Source organism: Arvicola amphibius, chromosome 9, assembly GCF_903992535.2.
Source record: "Arvicola amphibius chromosome 9, mArvAmp1.2, whole genome shotgun sequence".
Lineage (NCBI taxonomy): Eukaryota > Metazoa > Chordata > Mammalia > Rodentia > Cricetidae > Arvicola > Arvicola amphibius.
The window spans coordinates 41,806,626-41,826,892 of NC_052055.2; the positions used below are offsets into that span (position 1 = coordinate 41,806,626).

Below are 20,267 nucleotides of genomic sequence, written 5' to 3' on the forward strand. Positions count from 1 at the left end.
TCCAAAGGGATGCCAAGCCTTATCAAGGACGGCAAGGGTATCAGGTAGGTAATCTGCTCAGCACTCCCACCTGCCAACTGTTGAGACAAAGCCTGATGTGAACCCCCTCATCTGCTCCTATAGACTCAGGCAGGAACATGGGCCCTGCGCCATCATTTTTAGAGCAGTGGCCAAGGGGAATTTAGAAGTCCAGCCCCCAGGAACTTCTCAATGACAAGATGCCAGCTAGTATTTAATTCCTGTGACTTGGGGATCTTCGAAGTAAAAGCTCTCTCTGTACTAGTGAGGCACATCAGATTAAAAAGTGCTCTGACAAACTCATGTCCATGTGACCTTCTCATTGACCCATTGAGATAGGACCGCGTCACAGCAGAAGCAGAAGGGCTACCAGGACATGACACTGGATATTAAGATGTACGTTCTCTCTCTTTTTAGCTAAAAGACACTGTTCTGTCAAACCTAGCTCCTGTAACCTCTGTTATTAAGGCTTGCTATTGGTGTGGTCACAGGACAACTGCCTCTCTCTAATGTCTACCTTCCTTATGAACTCCCAGACACACCCTCCTTCCAAGCTGCATCTAATCCTCAGATCTCTGCAGCCTTCCCTTCGCATCTCAAACCCAGTCTGATCAGCCTTCAGCCACACTCTTCCCTCTTCCTTGGCCCCAGGTCTTCCTCAATATATGCAAAGCTCCTAGATCTGCCTGGTTATGAAGAGCAATGGTCATTCTATGCTCTAGCCCTGGTTACGTGCTCATCCTTATTTTTGCACCCTGAACAAGCTGTTCTTCCCTCTATCATCCAAGCTGATCTCAAATATATCTCCTGGGAAGCCACCCAAACTAAGTTGTTCCCCTGAGCACAAAGACCACACTCTCCCACCTGTCTGGCATTTGGCTCTGTCCTTAGCTGAGGCAGATACAATGCCCATGCTAAAATGAGGTTCAAGTGCTAATCTGTAAGGACATGAGGACAAGGATGCTTTATTGTCATTTATCCTCACCTAGCCACCAAATCAAACAGTTCCAAAAGGCTCACTATGTGCTATATGGGAGAATAAGCGACACTGACATTCAACATGACAAAGCGAGGGTGGGTTTTACCTTCAGGACATCCTGCTTGCATTTTTCTATCTTGTCTTGCAGTTTCTTCAGCTGTTCAGGATTGAGAGATGGATCTGCTTTGCTGTTGGCTTCTCGAGAGATAGCCAGTTTCTCTTCTTTGCATGCTGTGTGGTGGGCTTTCTTTGCTGCTTCTACCTACAGGGAGAGTAAGTTCTGAATGCAGCACTGTTGCAAGTTCAGGTCATCAAAGATTGCACAAGCTATACAGCTGTATGTGCTTTAAGACAAGAGGGAAAGGCAGGGACAAAGTGTGCTTTGTCACAATAACAACTGGATGGAACAAAAGGCCTCACTCTGTAAATATTTATCCATATGTGGTTCTAGGTACTGGGGACACAGGACAGACAGAAGTTGACCCATTACTTAATTTGGAGATTTGAATTAAGTGGCCAAATGCAGGCATAATTAAATGTTGGGGTAAGTTAGAAGGGGCTAAGTGTTATGGATAAAAATCAAGCAGGAGGGAGATACTGGGAACAACAGAAGTGTAGGGACAGAATTCTATAGAGAACAGTAGGAAAAAGGCCTGAGATTGTTTGGAGTAAAAGGAAGAGGTGTGCATACCCAAGGAAAGCACATGTCAGGAGAGCCAACAGAAGGAAGTTCCAAAGGAACCCTTGCCTGGCGTGGTGGAGCATGCCTTTAATATCCAGTCAGATTCCTGTGAGTTCCAGGTCAGTCTGATCTACATAGTGAGCCTAGACCAGTCAGTCAGACCCTGTCAAAAAGGAGACCCTCGGTGGGAGGGTGGGAGGGGAAGACACACACACACACACACACACACACACACACACACACAGGGGAGGAGGGGGTACAGAGGGAGAGAGGGAGGGAGGGAGGGAGGGAGAGAGAGAGAGAGAGAGAGAGAGAGAGAGAGAGAGAGAGAGAGAACACACTCTCAAGAGAGCCCTCATATGAATAAAATGGCTTAAAATGGACTGGCAGGAATGGGTCACAATTTCCGAGGATTTTTCTTTTGTTTTTGTGTTTTGTAGTTGTTGTTTTGAGCTTTTCTTTTGAGAAAAGGGTCATGATACAGTGTCCATCCTGGTCTCACGGTCATGAGCTTAGAGCAGTAGCAGTGGTTCTCAACCTTCCTAATGTTGGGACCTTTACTATAGTTTCTCACATTGTGATGACTGCAAATGATAAAATTATTTTTGTTGGGATTGAGTCAGCGACCTGACACAGAGTCAGCGATCTCCACCAGAACCGGAGTGGAACAGAACAAGCTCCACCGGGAGCAGAAGCCAGGAGCAAATCCAGTCCTGGGAGCCAACCCAGTCCCGGGACACTGGCGGATCAGAATGGAGCCAACGAAAAGATCCAGAGTCAGCGATTTCCACTGGAATAGGTACAAGGGAATAACTGCTGAGTGAGTGAGCCAGAGACCTCTGAGGGTCCGGGCGTGAGTCTAGGACCTCACAGGAACTAGGCCTGAGCCAGGACCTCTGCCAGTCTGGGAGTGAGTAAACCTGGGATATCCGAGGGAATAAGTGGGAACCAGACATCTTGGTGGGGTCAGGCATTGAGTCTGGGACATCAAAGGGAATAGACAGGAACCTGGAACCTCTGCGGGTCCCAGCACAAGTCTGGGATTTCTAAGGGAGTAAGCAGGTCCTCTGAGGGTCGGGGCGCACCTGAGCCTGGGACCTCAGAGGAAGTAGATTGGAGCCAGAAACCTTTCCAGGTCCAACTCCAACCCAGGGACTTCTGCAGGAGGGAATCCAGACGGTTTACAGATACAGGTCAAAGCCTGTAACCTAGGCCACATTTGCCAGGAGGCAAGGAACTCCACCTTGGGAAACAAATTCTACAGGAGTGGCTCTGAATGAGCTACCTAGGACAGAGGGCCTGAGGAAACAAGCTCCACCAGGAGCAGAAGCTAGGAGCAAATCCAGTCCTGGAAGTCAACCCTGTCCCGGGACACTGGTGGACCAGGATTGAGCCAGCGACCTGACCAACAGTCAGCGATCTCCTCCAGAACTGGAGTGGGACACAAGCAGCTACCTAGGACAGAGAGCTAATAGCTCCACTGGGAGCAGAAGCCAGGAGGAAATACAGTTCCGAGACACTGGCGGATCAGGATTGAGGCAGCGACCAGATCCAGAGTAAGTGATCTCCTTCTTCAGAAGAGGTTCAACTCCAAGCCAGGGACTTCTGCAGAAGGGGATCCAGACCAGGATTTACAGAAACAGGGCAAAGCCAGCATCCTAGGCCAAAGTATGTAGATGGAGTAGTTTCTTTATTAATAATGAAAGTAACACAAAGACACTCCTCCATCAAAAGTAGGCCTGAGACAGCAAACTGCAAGTGAGCAGAGCAAGGCACAGGAGCGCTGAGCTATCTCCAAGAACATTGAGTAACCACGGGGTAACTAGAACTATGACACTGACTATACCATGAGGAACAACAATCTGAGCTTTGGATTCACTGGTGCCTGGAAGATTAGTCAACAGAATCTCAGACAGCCCCAACCATACCTATTAGAGGAAAAGATGAATAGAAAAGGAAAGATCACACGCTATACCACAAAGAGCAACACAACACCAGTAAAACCTAAAGACCCTACAAAAGCAAGACCTGAACAACCAAATATGGATGAACCAGAAGAAAATGACCTAAAAATAACATCAAGAGAATGTCTGAAATTCTTAAAGATGAAATGAGAAATTCCCTTAAAGAAATTGAGGAAAAGACAAAAAATTGGAAGCTATAAGCAAATCACTTAAAAAAAAAAAAAACCAAGAAAAAGAAATCAAACATATAAAAGAAGCTATTCAGGATTTGAAAACTGAGGTAGAAACAATAAAGAAAACACAAGCCAAATGAATTATACAAACAGAAATCATGAGAAAAAGATCAGGAACCACAAACACAAGCATGAACAGCAGAATACAAGAGATGGAAGAGAGAATCTCAAGCGCTGAAGATACAATACAGGAAACAGACTCATCAGTTAAAGAAAACATTAAATCTAACAAAAGCTTAACCCAAAATATCCAGAAAATATGGACACCATTAAAAGGCCAAATCTTAGAATAATAGGTATAGAAGAAGTTCAACTCAAAGGCACAGAAAATTTATCTAACAAAATCATAGAAAACTTTCCCTACCTAAAGAAAGATACACCTATGAAGATACAAGAAGCTTACAGAACACAAATTAAACCGGATCCAAAAAAAAGTCCTCTCGCCATATAATAATCAAAACACTAAATATACAGAGTAAAGAAAGACTATTAAGAGCTGGAAAGGAAAAAGGCCAAGTAACATATAAAGGTAGACCTATCAGAATTACACCTGACTTTTTCACCAATACCTAGTCACAAACCCAGCCCTACACAAAATACTAGAAGGAAAACTCCAACCCAAAGAAGATGGCTATACCAACAAAAACATAGACAATTGATGATCTCGTAACAGCAAATCCCAAAGAAGGAAAAAAAAAAACGCATAAATTAACATCACCAACGATGAAAACTAAATTAACAGGAGATAGCAATCACTGGTCATTAATATCCCTTAATGTAAATGGACTCAACTCACCTATAAAAAGGCACAGGCTAACAGATTGGGTACGAAAACAGAATCCACCCTTCTGCATACATGAAACACATCTCAACCTCAAAGACAGGCAGGCATCGTTTCAGAGTAAAAGGTTGGGAAAAAATATACCAATCAAATGGACCTAAGAAACAAGCAGGTGTAGCTATCCTAATATCTAACAAAATAGACTTCAAGCTAAAATCAGTCAAAAGAGACAAAGAAGGTCATTTCATATTAGTCACAAGAAAAATCCATCAAGAGGAAATTTCAATACTGAACATCTATGCCCCAAACACAAGGGCACCCTCATATGTGAAAGAAACACTTCTAAAGCTTAAATCATACATTAAACCCCACACACTAATAGTGGGAGACTTCAACACTCCCCTCTCACCACTGAACAGGTCAATCAGACAAAAAATGAACGAAGAAATAAGAGAACTAACAGATGTTATGACTCAAATGGACTTAACAGACATCTATAGAATATTCCATCCAAAGAGAAAAGAATATACCTTCTTCTCAGCACTTCATGGAACCTTCTCAAAAACTGACCACCTACTCAGTAACAAAACAAACCTCAACAAATACAAAAAGATTGGAATAACCCAATGTACCTTATCAGATCACCATGGTATAAAACTAGCAGTCAACAATAATACTAATTCCATAAAACCCACAAACACATGGAAATTAAACAATGCTCACCTGAATCATCGATGGGTCAAGGAAGAAATAAAGGGAGAAATTAAAGACTTCCTAAAATTCAATGAAAATGACCACACAACATACCCAAATTTTACGGGACACAATGAAAGCAGTGTTAAGAGGCAAGTTCATAGCATTAAATGCCTACGAAGAAGCTGGAAAAATCCCACACTAGAGAATTAACAGAACATTTGAAAACTTTAGAACAAAAAGAAACAAACTCACCTAAGAGAACTAGACCCCAGAAAATAATCAAATTGAGAGATGAAATCAACAAAATAGAAACAAAGAAAACAATACACAGAATCAATGAGACAAAGAGCTGGTTCTTTGAGAAAAATCAACAAAATAGACAAACCTTTATCCAAACTAACCAAAAGGCAGAGAGAGAATATCCAAATAAACAAAATCAGAAATGAAAGGGGGGGGGGGGGACTAACAGACACAGGGGAAATACAGAGAATCATCAGGTCATATTTTGAAAACCTGTACGCGACAAAATTGGAAAATTTAAAGGAAATGGAGAACTCTCTGGATAAATATCACTTACCAAAATTAAATCAACACCAGATAAGCAAATTAAACAGACCTATAACTGCTGAAGAAATAGAAACATTCATCAAAAGTCTTCCAACCAAAAAAAGCCAAGGATCAGGTGGTTTTAGCTCAGAATTCTACAAGACTTTCAAAGAAGAACTAATACCAATACTCTTCAAATTATTCCACATAATAGAAACAGAAGGAACATTGCCAAACTCTTTTTATGAGGCTACAATTACCCTGATACCCAAACCACACAAAGGCATTACTAAGAAAGGTAATTACAGACCAATCTCACTCATGAACATTGATGCAAAAATACTAAATAAAATACTGGCAAATCAAATCCAAGAACATGTCAGAACCATCATCCACCATGACCAAGTCGGCTTCATCCCACAGAGGCAGGGATGGTTCAACATATGAAAATCTGTCAATGCAATCCACCATATAAACAAGCTGAAAAATAAAAACCACATGATCATCTCATTAGATGCTGAAAAAGCTTTCGACAAAATACAACATCCTTTCATGATAAAGGTCTTGGAGAGAGCAGGGATACGAGGAACATACCTAAACATAATTAAGGCAATATACAGCAAGCCAACAGCCAACATCAAACTAAATGGAGATAAACTCTCAGTGATTCCACTGAAATCAGAAACAAGACAAGGTTGTCCACTCTCTCCATATCTATTCAATATAGTTCTTGAGGTCCTAGCTAGAGCAATAAGACAAAAAGGAAATCAAGGGGATACAAATTGGAAAAGAAGTCAAACTCTCACTGTTTGCTAATGATATGATAGTTTATATAAGTGATCCCAAAAATTCTACCAAGGAACTTATACAACTCATAAACACTTTCAGCAATGTAGCAGGATAGAAGATTAACTCAAAAAAAAAAAAAAAAATCAGCAGCCCGCCTGTCCACAGATGATAAAAGGGCTGCAGCCACAAGAAGCATAAAATATCTTGGAGCAACTCTAACCAAACAAGTGGAAGACTTGTATGACAAGAACTTTAAATCTTTGAAGAAAGAAACTGAAGGACACCAGAAAGTGGAAAGATCTCCCATGCTCTTGGGTAGGTAGAATTAACATAGTAAAAGTAGCAATCTTACCAAAAGCAGATTCAATGCAATACCCATCAAAATACCACCAAAATTCTTCAAAGACCTCAAAAGAATGGTACTCAACTTCATATGGAAAAGCAAAAAACCCAGGATAGCCAAAACAATTCTGTACAATAAAAGAACGTCTGGAGGCATCACAATCCCTGACTTCAAACTCTACTACGTAGCTACAGTACTGAAAACAGCCTGATATTGGCATCAGAATAGACAGGAGGACTAATGGAACCGACCAGAAGACCAGGATATCAATCAACACATCTTTGAACACCTGATTTTTGACAAGAAAGCAAAAAATATCAAATGGAAAAAAGAAAGCATATTTAACAAGTGGTGCTGGCATAACTGAATATCAACATGTAGAAGAATGGAAATAGACCCTTATCTATCACCATGCACAAAACTCAAGTTCAAATGGATCAAAGACCTCAACATAAAGCCAGCCACACTGAACCTTATAGAAGAAAAAGTGGGAAGTACACTGGAATGCATTGGCACAGGGAACCATTTCCTAAATAGAACCCCAGCAGCACAGACACTGAGAGAAACAACTAATAAATGGGACCTCCTGAAACTGAAAAGCTGTAAAGCAAAGGACACGGTCAACAATACAAAACTACAGCCTACAGAATGGGAAAAGATCTTCACTAACCCCACATCAGACAGGTCTGATCTCCAAAATATACAAAGAACTCAAGAAATTAGACACCAGAAGAACACATAATCCAATAAAAAAAAAATGGAGTACAGACCTAAACAGAGAACTCTCAACAGAGGAATCTAAAATGGCTGAAAGACACTTAAGGAAATGTTCAACATCCTTAGTCATCAGAGAAACGCAAATCAAAACAACTTTGAGATTTCATCTTACACCTAAAGAATGGCCAATATCAAAAACACTAATTACAACTTATGCTGGAGAGGTTATGGGGGGAAAGGGAACACTTCTGAATTGCTTGTGGGAATGCAAGCTGGTACAAACCCCTTTGGATGTCATAGTGTGGCAATTTCTCAGAAAATTAGGAAACAACCTTCCTCAAGACCAAGTAATACCACTTTTGGGTATATACCCAAAGGATGCTCAATCGTGCCACAAGCATTATTTGTCATAGCCAGAACCTGGAAACAATCTAAATGTCCCTCAACCGTAGAATGGATAAGGAAAATGTGGTACATTTACACAAAGGAGTACTACACAGCAGAAAAAAATAATGACATCTTGAATTTTGCAGGAAAATGGATGGAGCTAGAAAACATTATTTTGAGTGAGGTGACCCAGACGCAGAAAGACAGTTATCACATGTACTAACTCATAGGTTGTTTTTAAACACAAAGCAAAGAAAACCAGTCTACAAACCACAATCCCAGAGAACTTAGACAACAATACAGAAACTAAGAGAGACTTACATAGATCTAATTTACATGGGAAGTAGAAACTAGAAAAAAGACAAGATCTCCTGAGTAAATTGGGAGCATGGGGACCTTTGGGAAGGGTTGAAGGGGGAGGGGAGAGGCACGGAGGGGAGCAGAGAAAAATGTAGAGCCCAATAAATATCAATAAAAAATTTTAATAAAAGGAGCAAAAAATTATTTTTATTGTCATTTCATAACTGTAATTTTGCTACTGTTATGAGTCTTAATATGTGCTTTTTAATGGTCTTATTTGAGCTCTGTGAAAGGGTCATTTGACCCTCAAACGGGTTGTGACCCACAGGTTGAGAACCACTGGATAATCCTCCCAACTCAGCCTTCTAAGTATCAGCAACAGTGCGTGACTTCCAGGGTTCTAGCAGCTATTTCTCCCCACCCCCACCCTCTGTCTCCTGCCTTTCTTCCCTCAGAGATACATACATACTTAAAAGTGACTTATATATTTGAACCAAAGTCATAGATTAATTCATTCTAGTAAAAAGAGAAGAGTGTAGTAATGGACCCATGGAAGGAAAACAGTTTTATTTATCAAGGCTCATGGGCAGAAAGAAAGAGACGGAGACGTGGTAGAGAGAAGGTGAACAAGCAAACATGAAGGCATGCTCTGGATTATTATGAGCAAAGTAGCATAGCTCTTGAGAAAGGTGGAAGGAGCAGCATTCCAGTGAGAGGTGGAGAGCACACTACAGGCAGGAAGTGAACACGCTGAGGTCAGAGTAGTCAGAAGACATCTACCAGTTAGTTAGCCAAGGCCATATATAGGACTCATTGAGTTTGTTTGACTGGTGCTTTTGAAACAGTGGGAATCAGTGTTGTATGCCAATTTGGGAGAAAAACCCATATAAAGAAAAGGACAATTCTGAATTAAACCTTTATACTAGTCCAAAGGTCTCCTGAATCTCTGGCACAGACAATTCTCCAGGCTGTGGAGAGAAGTGGAGCTGGGTGAAAGCTTGAGCTTAAGGCTCTGCCAGTAATGTGAAGTTCTGGTCCTGTCTGCAGTCTATGATGAGCTGGTATGGATTCAATTTAAAGAAAGCACATAAGGCAGGGTCTTGGCCCAGAGATAGCCTGTTCTCCACTAGCTATGCTCTCCTGTGGCTAAGGTGTGTTCCTGGAAGTGTAGAAGGGAGCCCTGTCAGTGGAGAGAGGCACAGCAGGGCCAGAAAAGGGAGAGAGGCACCTCTTTCAGCTTCTTGGCCCAGGGCTTCTGGGCCTTCCGGAAGCCATCCTCTGCTTCCTTGGTCTCCTTGAAGCCTCCCATCATCTGTTTGTGAAAGGCTTCCTTCTGCCAATTCTTGATCTTCTCAAAGTCTTCATTCATCAGTGACGTCTTCACTTCTAGGTGCAGCTCGCTCACCTTCTCCGCTTCTGACATGACAGCCATCCAGGCCTTCTCCACAGTTCCCATACTGTGGCCCTGACACAGGAAAGAATGTTAACTCAGTCTCTGCTCACAGCAGGATTTCTGTCACCCCACAGCTATCCACCTGGGAGCAGTCCCAGCTACAGACAACTTTCTAAGCCTTTGAGCTTTCGTGTGCATGCACAGATATGTGCATGTACATACCATAATGTGTGTATATATAAGAGCATATACAAGTGATATGCATAATATTTTACATGTAATTGTGAGTGAATGTTCACGTGATATAGGTACCCATTTACATAGAGGACAAGGCTCACGTGAATCTTCCTTAGTCACCTCTGTTTTTTTGAGACAGGGTCTCATGGAACCTGAAGCTCATGGTTTCAGCTCGACAGGTTTGGCTCAGCAATCAGCCACCTCCTCTATCTCTATTTCACAGAACGGGGATTACAGGTGTGTTGTGCTGTGCCTGTCTTTGTAGAAAGATTTACTTTTATTTGAACATATGTAGTATTTACATATAAGTACGTATACTTTGTGCAGCACCTGGTACCCAGGGAAGGGGGATATCGGCAACCCTGAAACTGGAGCTAGAGGTGTTTGTGAGCTGCCATGTGGGTGCTGGAAATGAAACCAGGTCCTCTGAAAGAGCAAACAGTGCTAACTACTAAGGTGTCTACCGAATCTTAAGTCTTGCATCTGACTTCTATGTAGAAAGAGATGGGAATTAGGCCTTCTGTGTGCACAGTAAGTGCTTGTACAGCTGAGCCAGCACCCCTGTTTCGCCTCTGGGGGTCTTTGAAAACAACCCTTCTGCATTTTTGGTAGATCTCAATTTGTTTAAGGTGGCCAGAAAAGGGTGAACTCTCTGAAGTGACTGCCAGCCTCTCAAACCAAGAACTCTCTTGTTCCATGACAGCCCAGGATTGTGAGTGGCCTCCCTCAAGATGGAACACCTTATTCACTCCCATGAGCCTAGAGGATATAGTGTCAATGAAGACAGGACAGGGAACATCTTGTATTCCCCAAACCCCACTCCTCACTGGCTCAACTCAGATCAGAGACTGCTGGTTGCTGTGAGCACTTCAATGATGCAGCTGGGTTATCAACCTGTTTCACCAATGGCTTTCTCTTGTCCTTCCTACCCAGACCCCTTATCCAAAGTGAAAGTCCTGATTAAGAGTTTCCCTCCTGAGCCTTGGGGAATGAGAACAAGAAGGGAGTGAACTGACATAGTGTCCCTATACCATCCGATATTTTCACATGGCCTGTGTGGTTTTTCTTTCCTCTCCTTCCCTCTTCCAGCACAGATTTCCTTCCTTTCCTGCTGACGACCAGTCCTCTATCCTACAGGCAACCCTCAGGCCCTCAGCAAGATGCAGTCCTAGCCCACTTGTGAGCATTCATCAGGGGATCCCTGGAAGTGAGTAGTTAGTACCCATGCCCAGGGTTTGCCTTAACCTTGTCTACCACAAGCTGCTTCCAGCGTCGGGCCCACTCAGTGAGCTGCTGTGCATATGCCTTCTCAATGCGTGCTCGCTCATCAAACAGTTCATGAGGTCCCACACAGGCGGTGCCCATCATCATCCGTTTCACAGTCCGTTTGTAGTTCCCGACCTGTGAGACAGAGCTTAGTGTTACAGTTTAGGTGCATACTTAGGGTGGATGTCCACCTGCTATACTCTCTAGCATGGTTAGCCTATCTGTTTGCTATTATATATTATAAGTAGGGGTCCCTCACATCACTCTAAGTGTCATTCCATCTCCTCACCCTTATGCTACCCCCTGTTGCCAGTCAAGATCCCCTGTTTTATTACCAACAGGAATAAATAAGTCAGCAAACTGGAGTGTCTGAGTATATACCACCAGGTCAGGTCCTGTGGGAGAAACCAACTGGGAGGTCAGGGAAGGAGGCAAATGAGCAAGGTGCAGGGCTGAGTGAGGCTGACAGGTGTTCAGGCAGATGGAAGAGCAGGGGTGGCTTTCCTAGAGCAGGCAACATGCAACTAAATCCTCATGCTGGATTAGTACTACTTCCCAATGACAGCAGCACATACTTTTTCCCACCCACTGAGTGCCTACGATGTGCCAGGCACCTTGATAGGGTATTTCACACAGTAACTGGCAGCAGCAACTGCCCCACTACTTCACAGATGAGGAAAAGTGAGGCTTAGAGACGCTAAGAACTGGCTAAGACTGCATGGTCACACTGGCTGGGGATGAACCTCAAGAGTTTCAAATATTTTAGGTAAGACAAGCCTGGACGGCAAAACCTCAGATTCTATCTGCTTTGTCAAGGGCAAGTTTTGCCTACTCCTTTTCACATACAAAGGGAGAAACTAGAATTACCTAAACTAGAAATAGCTATGAAAATATTTTTAACCCTGTGTGTGTGGTATATGCACACACATGTGCACATGTGGGTGGAGGCCAGAAGTCAATGTTAAGCATCTTCCTCAATTGTTCTACTTTTGTTCTTGTTGTTGTTGCCTGTGTTTTATTCTTTGAGACAAGGTCTTGACGAACTTGGTGCTGCACTCATGGATCTGGCTATATTAGCTAGCTGGCCAGCAACCCAGAGATCCTCCTATCTCTACCTCCCAGCATAGAGTTCCAGGCGTGTGACATCACACCCAGCTTCTTATGTTGGGGTGCTGCAGAACTGAACTTAGGTTACCATGCTTGCCCACCAGTACTTTACCAACCAAGTTAATAACGCCTCAGCCTGTTTCACCCTTCAAGCTATAGCTTCAGCTGCAAGTATAGGGGAAGGTCCACGGAGAACACACGGAAAAGGACTAAATATGTTTCATCAGTTGCCTACCAATGTCTTCGAAACTCGTAATAAACCACTCTCTTATGTTTTCTAACAGTCTCATACCCACTGACTCTCCAGTGCATTGTTCAGCCTGAAAGCCTCAAAGCAGGCATGCCTGCGCCTGCTCTACAGGAAGGGCAGCCCTCTCTGCAGTGTTGTGGTACTCCCACATCCTCCTTCTCCAGTGCTGAGCTAGCTAAGGGAGGAGAAGAGGTGCTGGAGATGACCTGCAAGAGTTGAGAAGGACAAACATGCAGAAACTGCATGTAGATGCAAGAGAGAGAGATGGTGGCTACTGTACCTAGAGGAAAAGGCTGTCCCCTGGGCCAGGGCTCTAGGCAGGGCTGAGGTGATGACCTCCTCCTGCAGGGTCCTGAATCCTGTTGAGGCAGACTAAGACCCCCAGAAGTCAGACAGCCTAGGATACCAAAAGGCCCAGCAGACTTTGGCCACCTACTAAAGGGTAGGACTCTTGGACCCACCATTAACCGTGTACCCTCCACATAGCCCCTGCAGCCCAGGCCAAGCCTGACTCTTCTCAGCAAGGTTGGGATTTCAACACATACAGCTGAAGCTGGGCTTGTGATTTAATCCCCCAGCTTTCCCGTTGTCCTACTAAAACTACTTACGCGAAAAGGAAAACAAAAACAGTCTCCGCACCCACCCTGAAGCACTGACACACTTGCTCTTCTTCAAATGGGGCCTTTGTGGTCACTTTCAAATTATAAAAGAAAAATATAACCAAACTCAACTTAGTACTACTGGGATGGTGGCAATAGGAGAATCAACCTGACTGAGTCGTAGTAGCCACACGAACCACACACAGAGACAGTTTTCATCTGTCACTGCAGTGCTCAACTGGAGACAATCATCCAGATGTATATGTTAGGATCTGGAAACCTGTTCACCTCTTCAGTGTGCAAGCCCAGGGAAGACTTCAGTAGAAGAAAGAACACCTGCTAAGGAGCCGCAGGCCAATGGCATGCAGCAGCTGCGACCATGCTGAAACAAGAACTCCTGTCAACTGAAGGGCAGCCTCCTAGCTCCCAGGGTGGGGAAGTGCCTACAGCAGGCAGACATTTTCAGTTATTAATGTGCCTTGAGGTGGCAGAGAAATCTGAACTGGTTCTGGGATTGCTTCTTGGGGACAGGTGGTCATCTAGTCAGGCAGGGGGAAGGGAAGAAGGGAGACAACATGTAACAGTTCAAAGACTCAGGGAGAACCTGTGGCCCTAGTATAACCAGAACCAGGCAAAGACCACTGTCAAGCTCATGTTCACCTAACTGTCTTGGTCCGGAGATACTGAGGAATTTCCTACCTCACAAGGAACCCAACAGAAAACACTATTCCTGAGACCCCAGAGAGGCTTAGCTATCACAAGGCTGACCCCACTGATCCCCAAATGAGAGGGGTGGAAGTTCTCTTGCAGGCAGTGGTCTGGGATTCATGCCCCAGACTACCCTGTTTCTCTTCTGGGCCTGACAATGGCCATCCTTGTCTCTCTGCCACAGCCAAACTCACTTCCTGCACATCAGGCTTGGGTAGATCCAGGGCAACAAAAGCTTCAGCAATGCATAAAGCACCTACACCCTACAGCATGTGTACTGGTGTCTCTGTCCATTTTTCTTTCTCTAGAGGCCGTCCACACAGCAGGCTTTTAATGAAAACATGAGCAGTAAAACCACAGAGCACCCAGAAGAGCATGTAGGCCAGTGCACCTCTGCAAGTTAAAGTGACACTCTTTAAAATAGCATTTCACAGACTGAAGTTACATGAATCACATCCACTATCCCAACAAAAACTAGAGACATCCTAAACGACTGCAGACTTTAAAAACTATCTCCTAACTGTTACATCTAAAATCAACAGGGGGCGCTGGAGAGATAGCTCAGGCATCAAGACCTTTCCAGACCAAGTTCAATTCCAGCACTCAACCATGAGGTTCACAACTAACTAACTCCAGCTCAGAAAGAGAGAAGAGAAAGAGACAGAGAGACAGAGACTGTCTTTTAAAAATCTGCCAGGGATTTAAGCTGAGAAGCTGTTCACCAAGTCCTAGCCACCATGATGAAAAAGGCAGGACTACTGCAAGGAGCTCTCAGGGAGCTCCTTACACCCAGATTACCAAACCTCGGAGAGAAAGAGAAACCTCAAGTACAGGATAGGGCTGGGCAAAGACTCTTGCTGGATGAACTAGTAGAAAACAGACTTCTTCAACAACCAGGAGGTATTGAAGTCATTAGGGACCAGTATTCTGGTTTCAGGCTAATTCCCTCACATTGCAGGCAGATAGAAAGACTATTCCCTATGACATGAGAAGATGTGTGGCACAGAAACGAACTGGAGGCAGTGTAGGTCAGGGAGGACTCAGCAAAGATTAGAAGCTGCTTATATAAATCACAAATGCTTGTACACAAAGCAGGGATTAAAAAGCTTCAGAAATGTGACTATCAAATCTGTACCACTGGAAGGGAGGAAGCAGGAAGCAGAGAGGTTTCCTCCTGTTTGGGAAGTAGAAAAGTGCAGAGCGGGATCTGAACTGCCCAGCCCATAGTACCTTGCCTGAGAAATGGCTCAGCCAGTCTTCTCCATGGATGCCTCCCTGGCAAGACCACCTGCGAGCACTTGCATCACCTGCACCCTTTGGCTGCTGGAACTGATTTCTCCAACATGGCTCCTGCCAAATGTTCCAACTGGGGACCACATGTGCCCTTGAGAACATGGTGCCCATAGCCACAGCTTTTCTGCGTTACCCCGGGGGCACATTGGCCTTGGCCCTTAGCTGGGCTAGACTCTCTTAGCAACAAGTGTCACATCCTGTCATTATGCATTACATCACAATGTTTGTGTTTTGCCAGGCAGGGAGTGATAACCCATCCCATGCATTCTCAGTGGGTGGGAATATTAGTGTCTCCATCTAAAGGATAAGGAAATAGGACTGAGGAGCTACGGTCACCCATGTTCATACAGATAGAAACAGAGACTCACATACCACGCCCCCCCCCCCTTGGGTCAATCAGAGAGGGTAAAGAGTTACAGGCTAGGGCCAGACCCCACTTCTGTTTCCACTGTATCCCAATGGCACTTCATCCCAGGAACCCTAAACTTATATGATACTAAGACAACTTACCAAGGGTAACCTTGGTTTTGCCCTTGTAATAAAGGCCTAAGAACCACACTTGCCCCCCTCTCAGCCCTGGAAGAGGAAGGCATCTGTGCCAAGTTACTCAGCAGAAGGCTGAGTGTCCCTCCAAGCAAGTCCATGTTCTGGAACTCAAATGTCTAACCCAACACACTGATAAAGGATACCTAGAAGCTGCAGCCTTCTCTGCTGGATTGGAAGACACAGAAATGACAGGCCTCTGGAGGATGGTGCTTAATTACAGCTCTGTAGGTGGCCACAAGATGGACTCAAAGACCTTCTGACTTTGTGTTCAAGCCCCTAGGCCTCTTTTGGCCTTCTTCTAACCGTATCTCACAAGAGCAGCAGTACAGATCTGGCTCTGCCCCAAGCATGTGATCTGGCCAGGCTTCTTCACTGCATTTCTGACTCTCAAGTTGGAAAGTGGGGTGGAAACAGAGCACTTATGTGCTAAGTGTCCTAGAAGCTTACACTCCAGGTTGGGCTTCTCCCTGCCAGCTCTATTCTTAAGTTGCATGGCAGGACCTAAGTTGTTTTCTGGCTATTTCTTCATCTTGTCCACACAGTAAAGGAGTGAAAAGCAGCTTAGGTGGCCTCAAGAGGCTCTTCATGGTTCTGGAATCTTGAAACAAATCGTATCTGCCACTGCCATTAGCCAGCTAACTCAAACAGCCAGTCAAGCATTCCTAACTCTCAGCTTCTGATGTTGCTGGCAACTCCCTCTTGCCATCCACAAAAATTTAATAAACATCTGCTGTGAGGGCACATATAATATCACAGTGAGCAACCATCACTACATTGGCCTGATGGGACTTATGGCTAGATGAATACCATAGTTTTGGAAAGGAATATTCCTCAAGTGGTCAGAGCTGGCCTGGAAACATGCGAGGTAAGAGTGAAGGACCTTAGACTTCTGGAAGGCTTGGGACAGGAAGTCACGACCCAAACAGCACAAGCTATGCACAGCACCACTCCTCTGACATCTATCCTGCAGCTCAGCCACCCTGATCACCTTGAGTGGACATCTGCTGCATACCAAAACAGTGTCACTACTGTTCATTCTCCACGCCTATAGACCGGGCACTCCATAACGTCTTCTCAGAGCCCAAATCTGGCTGGTAGCTAGAACTGGATTCTCTTTCCTCTTGGAGAGGTAGAGGTCTCAGAAGTTGCTAGGATACTTCCCATCATGGATACTGAGGCAATCTTTTTTACAAAGTTCTCAGGAAAGCTATAAGAGCCCTTCCCACCAACAGCCCAAAAGAATACACTGGCAGATGGCAATCCCAACTACTGCTGTATGAACACATGACCAAAACAAGTGGGAAAGTAAAGGGTCTATTTTCACTTACAGTTCCATGTAACAGCTCATCCTCAAAAGCAGTGAGGGGAATGAACTCAATAGAGGCAGGAACCTGGAGGCAGGAGCTGATGCAGAGGCCATGGAGGGGTGGTGCCTACTGGTTTGCTCACCATGACTTGTTCAGCCTGCTTCTAATAGACCCAAGATCATAGGCCCAAGGGATAACAACCACTCACATGGGCTGGTTCACCCAGAGTCAATAATTTTAAAAAGATGCCACATTATTAGGGCATCCTTGACAAGATAGCATGCCTGTGGGTTGGTAAAAAGGCATGTAGATAAGCTACCGGCTACTCAAACTACTTCAGAATTCAGTGTTGAGACTTCTGGGGTATGGATGCCATGTTTTTATTAGAAACACAGTATGCAAGTAGGCTAGTTGCCAGGTCATATGCCTGTATTTTCTCCTACAGGTCCCTCTTCTACATTATTCTGCCGTCCTAGAGCAGATGAACTGATCAATGAGTGGAATATGCCAATCAATATATTACAACTAAAGAATAATAACAAAGGTAAATAGATTATAACCATTTCAAAAAGCAAAGAAGGTATCTGGGGGTGGGAATGGTTATCATTCCAAATTATAAATTTTTCGCTTATAGAACCCATATCAGGAATAGGTTGGAGCACTGGCAAACAGTTAAGGACAAGTGTAGTGTGGAGCTGCGGGCCGGCTTTTCGTCCTGCCTGGATCCCACATGGTTAGCTTATGCCCCGAAATACAACACACAAACTGTATTCTTTAAATACTGCCTGCCCATTATTTTCAGCCTCTTACATCTTGACTAAACCATATCGATATCTGTGTAACACCACAAAGTGGTGTCTTACCAGTAGATTCTAGCGTACGTCCATCTGGGCTGGAGCTTCATCGTCTGGCTTCTCTCTGGAGAGGCATGGCAGTCTGACTAACTTAGGAGAGGTGTGGCATTTGACTGAATCCTTCTACTCACTCACTTCCTCTGCCTGTTCTGTCTACTCCACCCACCTAAGGGCCGGTCTATCAGATGGGCCAGGCAGTTTCTTTATTAATTATCCAATGAAAATCATCAGATAGATAGAAGACACATCTATATCAACAAGGTCCTCTGGCCTCCATCCCAATACAAGGGAGGGTTAGGTACCAATGCCCAGTAATTTTCAGTGCAACATATTTAGAATCAGTAAACAGCAGAGCAGGATAGGTTGTTTGCTGCTTCTCTTGCAGATGCCCAATTCATCTGCTTCATTGCTGGTCTCAGCTGTCCAGGGTTGGTGAGCCAGGGTGGGTCCAGATGGGCTGCAGAAAACCTCTCCCGTGGTAAGTAATGGGGCTAGGGATTGGTATTTATCCATTATTACATCTTTCCAGGTCACAGAGGTAACCTTGTAGACCCTGACAAAGGTGCTCAATGTTATGAGCTGCAGTATTTCCCTTGTCATCTGTTTTCAAAAAATTTAAAGTAAATAATGCATAATAAGATGTTGAAGGGTGAGCCTTACTCAAATCCATAGGCCCCCCCCCTCCCCCACCCCGCCCCCACATCTATCAATGTGTTCTTTGAAGTGTTTGTACACTCTCCTCTCTCCACTACAGTTTTGACCTTGGGGATTATAAGGATTCCTAGTAACATGCCGAATTTTCCATTGGAGACAAAACTGTTCAAAGGGATGGAGAGATGAGGAGGAGCAGGGTCATTATCTGTTCTTACAGTGTAGGACATTCTTGCTACCCACAAAACATTTTATGAGTTTTGACATGATAGGGCCTTCTCCCCCCATCATTGGTGTTCTGACTTCTGAGCATGGTGTGTGTTGCTTCTTACTTAGAAATGCAGCATGCCAAGAAGACTGGTCACCAGGTCATGCCTGCATTTTCTCATATAAGAAAATGCCTTCCAGCCTATCTTAATGCAGGCAATGTTTCTTAAAATTGAAGTTCTCTCCTCACAGATGATTTTAGTTTGTGTCACATTTACATAAAAACTCCGCCAGCACATCATGAGGGGAGGCAAGCTGCTCTTTAGCCCTCCACAACTGCTAGAATAGAAGGCACAAGTCATGCAGAAGGTGCTCTGCTGATCCGTCTGCTCCAAGCATTACAACACACAGTAAAATAAGACTAACTCATGGGAGTAGTGAGGAACCTGATCTGCACCTGTCTTTGAATAGTCACTGTCATTTCTGTAAAAACCTTGTTGAAGCCATAGTGGTTCCTCCTTTCATAGTGGGATTCTCCCAAATAAACTACTCCAAGTAGTGGTATAAATTATTGGGCATAACTTCTTCTGTACTACTAGCAACTGGAATAAATGATTGACCTCTCCACACTGTGGGGCCCTGGTGTGAAAGTATGCACCGCAGTCAAAGGAACCCCTTTGTTCTCACAGGCCAAATCTACATAACGTTAGCTCCCCACAATTATCCATTATGGCAGGGCATCTGACAGAGGAAAGGAGCCTTGCTAACAGACCAAATGAGAACCTCAAAGACAGGCATTGAGCAGGAAAGACAGCATGTCTAACCCTTACTGATAAACAGATCTGGGAGGCCCTCAAAATCTCTAACAGCCGACTCAGGAGAATGTACAACCTACTGGCCTGTGCTCTACACTAAGAAGTTCTAATAGTCTGTATTTACTTTCACCTCGGTTTCCACTGACACAAGATCTTAGTCTAGAAAACTGTGCCTTTACCCACAGAAATACAGGGAAAAAGCTTAGGGTTGCTAAACAAGCCCAAAGAAGGAATTCATTCCTTCCCACCTGGTGTCAGAGGATTACAGCACCTGTATAGCACCCTGTTGGTTAACCCTAGGGATTGGGAGGAGGGGGAGAGGTACACAGTGTCATCCTGCTTTCCTCTTTGAAGCTTAACAACACTGGTTGCCATGGATACCCAGAAACGCTGTGTTCCCAGCTGCTGCTTAGAGAGTGCACAACAAGGTACCGGTTTTAATTCTTCCCTACTTCTTTACATTTATCAATTACAAACATCTAGCTTAACTAGTCACATTCAGAAAATGCAGTTAGTACACAAAAAAACCCCTTTCCCCTCTTTTAGAATTCTGTACTGATTTAAAGCCCCATCTTAATTAAGCCTCCCACTAATCTGTC

General features: G+C 44.2%; 1 protein-coding gene across 1 annotated transcript in view; it reads right to left on the bottom strand.

Moving 5' to 3' along the window:
• Pacsin2 (protein kinase C and casein kinase substrate in neurons 2) overlaps window positions 1-20,267 on the bottom strand; it is a 107,648-nt gene that overhangs the window by 12,989 nt on the left and 74,392 nt on the right. The window contains 6 exon segments of the mRNA XM_038341657.2: window positions 1,104-1,259; window positions 9,664-9,900; window positions 11,311-11,393; window positions 11,396-11,413; window positions 11,416-11,436; window positions 11,439-11,466. Of these exon segments, the coding sequence (XP_038197585.1) occupies window positions 1,104-1,259; window positions 9,664-9,900; window positions 11,311-11,393; window positions 11,396-11,413; window positions 11,416-11,436; window positions 11,439-11,466 (543 nt within the window).